Here is a 7,650-nt window from a genome sequence, read left to right on the forward strand (position 1 = left end):
TTTGAACCTGAGCAACCACCTTGCTGGAATGTTAAGACTGATTGACAGCCCCGCAGGGGGCGAGGGGGAAGGGGAAGAGAGATATTGCCACACCTGGGAAGGGGCTGGGAAGTTTAAAACAGGAAATTGCAACACACTGCAACACTCCCCACACAGGAAATGTCTTGAGCCAAGAAACTCCTCCACTCTGTCACAATAGGGAATACTGGAGGTGAAATCCCAATTCTGGCCATGGGCACCTAGATAAGAAGGACAGTTCTTTTCCTTAGGAATGAAAGCCCCAGTTCTCAGTAAATTTCTGGTTTGATTGTTTGGATTCTGTTTGGTTTTGTTGTTGCTTTGTTTCATTGTTGTGCCTGAAGTGTCCAGTCACCAGCAGAGTGACTCTTGCCAAGGAACTTTGTGCTGCTGTCCCTTAATATTCAGTCTGGTTTTTGCTGCTCCCTTGCTGGGGATTTTTTCAGCGCTCTCAAGGCCTCGTTGGTAACAGGGTGAAGGAGCCCTGGCCCAGGCTCTGGCCCTGGGGGACACGGGGACGCTGCCGGGGGGTCCCTGTCCCTCTATTCCACCTCAGGGCCCCGTCCCCCCGTCCCCGTGTCAGGCTCTGGGGTCGATCTCGTGGAACATCCTCTGGGGGAGGCTGTGGGACTGGGGGCGGGGGGACCCGGGGGGACAGGGGACCCTGCTGTGCACGAACAGGGTTGGACTGCTCTGGGGGGAACTGTGAGGGGGGCTGGGGCAGAGTGACCTCCCCAGGGACCTCACACAGCCCCTGTGATGTCACATTGCCCCTGTGATGTCACACTACCCCCGTGATGTCACACTGCCCCCGTGATGTCACACTGCCCCTGTGATGTCACACAGCCCCTGTGATGTCACACTGCCCCTGTGATATCCCAGAGCCAACTCTGAGACTCCACGCTATGATGTGATACAGCTGCTCTGTGATGTTACACAGCCACCCAGTGTTGTCACAGCCCACTCCCTGATGTCACAGAGCCACCTTCTATGATGGCAGGATCTGCTCTATGGCCTCACACTCTATTATGTCACAGCCAGCTCTGTGATGTAACAACCCCCCTCAGTGATGTCACAAAACCCTCTCTGTGATGTCATACTGACACTCTGTAAGGTCACAGCACATACTTTGACCTCAATGCCAGCTCAATGATGACATGCAGCCATGCCATGATCTCACAGCCTGTTCTGTGATGTCACAAAGTCCCCTCTATGACGCTGTAGCTGCTCAGTGACCTCACACAACAAATTCTGTGATGTCATAGCCCAGTCTGTGACCTCACACAGCCCACTCTGTGCTGTCACTCAGCCCCTTGCTGACATCGCAGCTGCTCTGTGCCTCTATGAGACAGCCACAGAGGTGCTGCTGTGACACAGCCCCCTCTGGGCCATCCCACAGCCCCTGCCAGTGCTGAGCCCCTGTGAGCTCTGTCTGTGCCCTGCTGGTGTCCCTGAGGGGCCCTGGCAGTGCCCCAGCCCTGCTGGGCTGTGCACAGGAGCTGCTCCTGGCCAGAGCTGTCTCTCTGCAGCGCTGCCCTTGCCAGGAGCTGCCTCTGGGCCAGGAGCCCGGCCCAGCTCAGCAGCACAGACACAGCACAGGGACTTTATTGAGCCTCTGGGGCTTTGGTGCTCTTTGCATCAGACTCAGTCCCTCAAAGTGTGCTCCAAAAACCTTCTCAGGGACTCAAAAAGAGGGTGAAACACTGAAGTTTCTCATACTTTAAATAGATCCATCTGAGAGACAGGACTGAGAAAATGTCCCCAGGTTCCAGGTAGAGAAGAACACTGGTGGCAGTGATGACAGCAGGGGACAAGCAAGGGAAAGGTGTCTCTGCTGCTGAGCAAACCTTCGCCTCTGTCCCTGCAGGCTGTCAATATCCCCGGCTGCCCCACCTGGCTGGGCCCTTCCTTTGCTGACAGCTCTGCCTCCTGCCTGCCTCTGCCTGCCCACACAAAGCCTGGGGCTGCTCCAGGCTCCTGCTGGGGACATGCTGCACCACAGCCCTGCCCTGACAGGGAAATTCCTTTCTGCTGGTGTTCAGTCTGGACCTCCCAAGCTGCACTTGGTGCTATTAGGTCTTCTTCAGTCTTATTCCTACTATGAAGAAAAGCTCCAGCCTCTCTGAAACCACCCATCCATCCCTCCCAGGCTATTCCCTTTCAGTCCTCAGTCTCTACACCACTGACCACAGAGGCCGCAGACTCTCCCTGCTGGTTTTGTGATGAGGCCTCCAAACCCCATTCTGGGAGATTTTTGAGTCCTCTCCAAGGTCTGTGAAAAGGGAAAAATAGCATTTTTAGTTATTTTCTCCTAAATCCTACCGTGACAGAAAATGGGTCAGTATCTTTAAACTGAATGGGGACAAAATAACATTTGTTAGAAGGAGGAAATATTTTACAATTAAGAAAGTGGCAGGAAACTGCAGCTGTTTTTCCAGAGAAGTGGATTCCCCATCCCTGGAATTGTCCAAGAGCAGGAGCTTTGTGCAACCTCTCCCATTGAAACCCGCTCATCCCCAGTGACAGAATTCCTGCATTGTGGGTTCTCTGATGTGCTGGGTGCCCTCACAAGGCTTCTGGCCAGAATGTCTGCTGAGGGCAGCCAGGCTGCTGCTGGGGCAGTGACCTCAAAGCCATCACCATGGTAGCCCTGTCCCCTGGGCCTGGCTCTGCCCTTTCCTCTGCCCCTGCCTTGGCTCTGCTGCCATGAAGAGTTTTGTCATTAATATCTTGTCCCCAAGGTGCTGGGGCCAATGGCTTCCCAGTCAGGCTCCTGGGGCAGAAGTGGCTTTTCAGAGCCCAGCCAGGAATGAGCCCTGAGGCAGCAGCTCTGCAGTGGTGGCCACCAGGCTGGGCTGCCAAGGGAGGCTTCTGGCCATGGCCTGCAAGCAGCTGCTGCTGCCAAGGTGCCTTTGGTGCCTCAGGCTCTCCCTGGCACAGCTCCCAGCACGGCACTCTGCCCTTGTGCCCGAGCCCTTCCCTGTGCTGGGGCTGGCCTGGGGCTTTTCCTGCAGTGGGACCTGCCCTGCTGATGGCACAGGAAAGGCAGTTCCTGCTGGAGCAGGAGGCTCTGCCTCCAATGGGCTCCAACAATTCCAGCAAGGTCCTGTTTGCAAAGCCCCCAGTAAGCAATGAAGGAGGGCAGTCACACTGCTTTGGGGGTGAATAATGCTGAAACCGGCCTGACTCCTCCATCTCAAAGTTCAACATCCTCAGAGGGAGCTGAAACTGTGGAAGAGCTGGAAAAATCCCCAGAGAAAGGAACAACCAAGTGACACCACTGAGAGCTTGTGCAGCGCTGCTGAGCTGGCCCAGCCTGGGCACATCTGACTGACAGGGCAGCACTTCAGATGAGAAAAGCCCCATCCCAAATTTTAATGGCAGCATCTCCTGACATTTCCCTTCTTGAGGGGTGTGAGGATTCCTCCCAGTGGTGGGGACACCCTGAAGGTCACTGCTGCAGGCTGAGCCAAAGGGAATTGCCCATGGTCATTGGTCTGGGGGAGTGACATAAATCTCTGCTTAATTACAGATTTTCCTTAATACAGTTGCTTTGAAATAATTTCCTAGTGCTCTGTATAATATATTTTACGTCTCTTGCATCCTGGCATGAATATTTCTGATTAAGGAAATTTTGTCTAATCATTACCATAATAGAGAAAATATATTTATATAAATATATCTGCCCATGACAGGAACCCCTGTGAGTGTCTGGGACATCCTGGCCCTTTGGCAGCCTGGGGACTCCTGGGATGTCACTGTGGAGCCCCCATGAGTGCCTGTGACAGATCGGTGCCTTTGCAGCCCAAGGTCCCCTGGGATGTCACCATGGAATGGCTGTGACTGCCTCTGAGCACAGGGCTCTTTACCATCCCCAGAAAGCCCTGGGAAGTCTCCATGGAGCCCCTGTCTGTGCCTGTGACATTCCAGCTCTGGAACAGCCTGGAGACTCTTGGAAGGTCCCCAAGGAACCCCTCTGAGGACCTGTGACAAATCTGATCCTAAGCAGGAAACGATCACCAGCCCCCTGTTGCTGTGGTCAGTTTCCATGGCAACCATCACCAGACCCCTGTTGCTATGGTCAGTTTCCATGGCAACCATCACCAGACCCCTGTTGCTATGGGATGTTTCCGTGGCAACCATCACCAGACCCCTGTTGCTATGGTCAGTTTCCATGGCAACCATTCCCAGCCCTCTGTTGCTATGGTCAGTTTCCATGGCAACCATCCCCAGCCCCCTGTTGCTATGGTCAGTTTCCATGGCAACCATCACCAGACCCCTGTTGCTATGGGATGTTTCCGTGGCAACCATCACCAGACCCCTGTTGCTATGGTCAGTTTCCATGGCAACCATCACCAGCTCCCTGTTGCTATGGTCAGTTTCCATGGCAACCATCCCCAGCCCCCTGTTGCTATGGTCAGTCCCTCGGCAGCTCCATGGAGACCCCATGCCGGGGTGGTTGCCATGGACACCAGCTCAGGCCTGCAGCCACAGCCCGTTGCCATGGCAACCACTGGCAGCCCCATCCCCAGGCTCATGGGATCCCAGAACCACAGAATTGGCTGAGCTGGGAGGGACCCATCAGGATCCTCCAGTCCAACTGCTGGCCCTGCACAGGACACCCCAACAATGCCAGCCAGGGCCTGGCAGCGCTGTCCAAACGCTACTGGAGCTCAGAGAGCCCTGGAGCTGGGACCCTTCCCTGGGGAGCCTGGGCAGGGCCCCAGCAGCCTCTGGGCAAAAACCTTTTCCTGACATCCAACCGGAGCCTGCCCCGACTCAGCTGCAGCCGTTCCCTCCACTCCTGTCCCTGGGCACCAGAGGGAAGAGGTTCCCAATGCCCCAGCCAGGGACCCGTTCCCAAGGCTGTTTTCACGGCCACCAGGGCTGGCACCAGCTGGGATGCTCGGTTTCCAGGCGCCGGGGTTCAGGAATGGGATTCCCCAATTTCCTGCCCCCGCTAAAACCACGCTGCCCTCACTGCCCTCCCGGCTCCCATGGAAAGCTACATCATGACACTGGTAGGGGCAGGGAAAGGGACTGGTGTCTTCCCAGCATGGATCATGGGGAACATGGATCACCAGGGTTCTTCCCAATGTGGGTTCTCCCATGGGGGATGAAGCTGGAGTGGTGGATGAAGCTGTTCCTGCATTTGTGGCATTTGCAGGGATCGCTTACTGGTGGCTCCGTTGGTGACTGGTCAAGTGAGAGCTGGTGGTGAAGCTCTTCCCACACTGGGGACACTCGTAGGGCCTCTCCCCTGTGTGGATGCGTCGGTGGATGATGAGGGTGAAGTTGTGCTTGAAGCCCTTTCCGCACTCAGGGCAGTGGAAGGGCCTCTCATCTGTGTGAATCCGCTGATGCTGGAGGAGACTGGAGCTGGTCTGAAACCTCTTCCCACATGTGGCGCATTGGTAGGGCCTCTCCCCAGTGTGGATGCGCCGGTGCTTGATGAGGTCCGAGTTGTGCTTGAAGCCCTTCCCGCGCTCAGGGCAGAGGAAGGGCCTCTCATCTGTGTGAATCCGCTGGTGCTGGAGGAGACCGGAGCTGCTCGGAAACCTCTTCTGACACTGGGGACACTCGTAGGGCTTCTCCCCAGTGTGGATGCGTTGGTGGGTCACAAGGTTGGATCTGTAGCTGAAGCCCTTCCCACACTCCCCACACTCGTAGGGCCATTCCCTGGTGTGGATCCTCTGGTGCCTGATCAGGTGGGAGCTCCACCTAAAGCTCTTCCCACACTCCAAGCACTTGTGGGGCTTCTCCCCATCATGAAGCTGCTCATGGACCACCAGCTCTGAACTCTGGCTGAAGCTCTGCCCACCTTCCTGGCTCAGGGTGGCTCTTTCTTCTTCAGAGCACCCTGGGCTGGGTTTGGAGCCCCTCCTCATGGGGGATGTCTGAGGTTTTTCTTCCCTGTTGGATTCCTGTGCGTTAAAATCACTCAAAATGGCCTCTTTCACGAGGTTCTGCCATGCAGATTTTTCCTCCCTGGTCTCCATCCTCAGTTCCTTCCCTGGGGAAGGAAGGACAAGGACAGGATGGGATTCGCCTCCATGCCAGAGGGAAGGGGAAGGAGATTCCCCCAGTGCATCCCCGGCAGGATGGCTTTGGCAGCAGGGTTGTCCTGCAGCCAGGGGCTGTGCTGGGCTGGGAGATGGAGCAGGAGAGAGGGGGAAATAGGAACTGACTTCCTCCTCACCTATCTGGGTGTCCTTCCTCTTCCTCACAGCCTCCTTCTCCATCCAATCAAGGTTTGGGAATGGGAAATCCTGTTCTGGGAAGAAACAAAGGGTGTGCACATTGTCTTTTGTACTGGTTTGAAGGCAAACCTGGGGAGGGTCTAAACCAGAATTACAATTTAAAAGAAAATGAAGATCAAGGCAATGATACAGAAACACTGCCTTAAACGGACAGAGTCAGGATATAACCTGACACCCTGTTGTTCAGGGTGGTGGCAGCAGTCCCAGTAAATGGTGGTTGCAGTCCTGTTGGAGAGATGAAGGTGATTCTGTTGAAGCAGTGATCCTGTAGAAGGGTCTGGTCTTCCTCTGGAGGCCCAGTGGTGGTTCTGGAGCTCTTGTCCTCTGGGAATCCAGTAGGCAAGCTGCTCCTGGTGTAGCAAAGTGTCAGCTTATATCCAGGTAGGAATGCTTGGATCCTGCCCCTGGGCGGAGCATCCCACAATGGGAGGATGGAATTTTATCAGTCCTGCAGTGACACTCAATGGCCCATTCACAGAAGATATCTCCCCTGGAGGGCATTATCAGGGCTGAGTCATGGAAGAGATAAAGAACATTGCCCCACCTGTTTATAACAGTTGCTGAAGGTGGGGATTGAAAACATGCATTTGGTTACATCTTGCATGGCAGCCTGAAACAGTGGGGCAATCCCTGCTCAGGGGGTGAACACCATCCCCCTTACCCAAACTGGCTCAGCTGTAAAACCCTCACTCCAAAAAGGCCACACACATAGGGGACAATGTCACACTTGAGAGGGGAGGGCTCTTTTTCATGTCATTCCCTTCCTGTCCCCCCTTTTCTATCCCATTTACTTTTCAATAAAATTCATTTTGGGTTTGGTCTCATTATCACCTTAATTGGGGCAGAGGAATCTCTCTAACACTTTTCTTAACCAGACTCACCAGACTGTGAAATTATTTTTGCACAGTGAGTTTAGGCACTGTTCTCTGACCCCAAGTGCCTTTGACAACAGCATGGTTCCCTCCTCTGAGGAAGTTTTGGTTCTCTCTGGAGGAACTCTTTGAAACTGGGCTGCAGATTCCTCTGAGTGACTTATGGGAGAACCAATGAGGTAAATCGCCTTGTGGGCCCGGAGTGTAAAGAAAATATTTTGTTATCCTTCTATTACAGCGACCTGATGAAGGTCTTCAGGGTGAGAGAAGTGGACGAGAATCTTGGTTCATGATCAGAAGGCTGGATTTATTGATATATGATATATAATACATTATAACTATACTAAAAGGAATAAAGAGAAAAGTTGCAGAGGCTTGCTAAGCTAAGAATAGAAAGAAGAGAATGAATAACAAAGTTCTGTGTCCAGCAGAAAGCAAGGACCGACTCTCCCGTGAGTGGTCAGCAAATCCAAACACTCACAGAAGACCAATCACAGATG

The 7,650-nt window shown here is 54.1% G+C and overlaps 1 protein-coding gene across 1 annotated transcript in view; it reads right to left on the bottom strand.

The window, feature by feature from the left end:
* The window catches only part of LOC134433446 (zinc finger and SCAN domain-containing protein 2-like), a gene marked incomplete at its 5' end in the record, with an annotated part of 210,633 nt that extends 204,880 nt beyond the window's left edge, over window positions 1-5,753 (bottom strand). The window contains one exon of the mRNA XM_063182297.1: window positions 5,252-5,753. Within this exon, the coding sequence (XP_063038367.1) occupies window positions 5,252-5,753 (502 nt within the window). The remainder of the gene's footprint in view (window positions 1-5,251) is intronic.
* Window positions 5,754-7,650: the final 1,897 nt, after the last annotated feature.

Source organism: Melospiza melodia, unplaced genomic scaffold (assembly GCF_035770615.1).
Source record: "Melospiza melodia melodia isolate bMelMel2 unplaced genomic scaffold, bMelMel2.pri scaffold_18, whole genome shotgun sequence".
NCBI lineage: Eukaryota > Metazoa > Chordata > Aves > Passeriformes > Passerellidae > Melospiza > Melospiza melodia.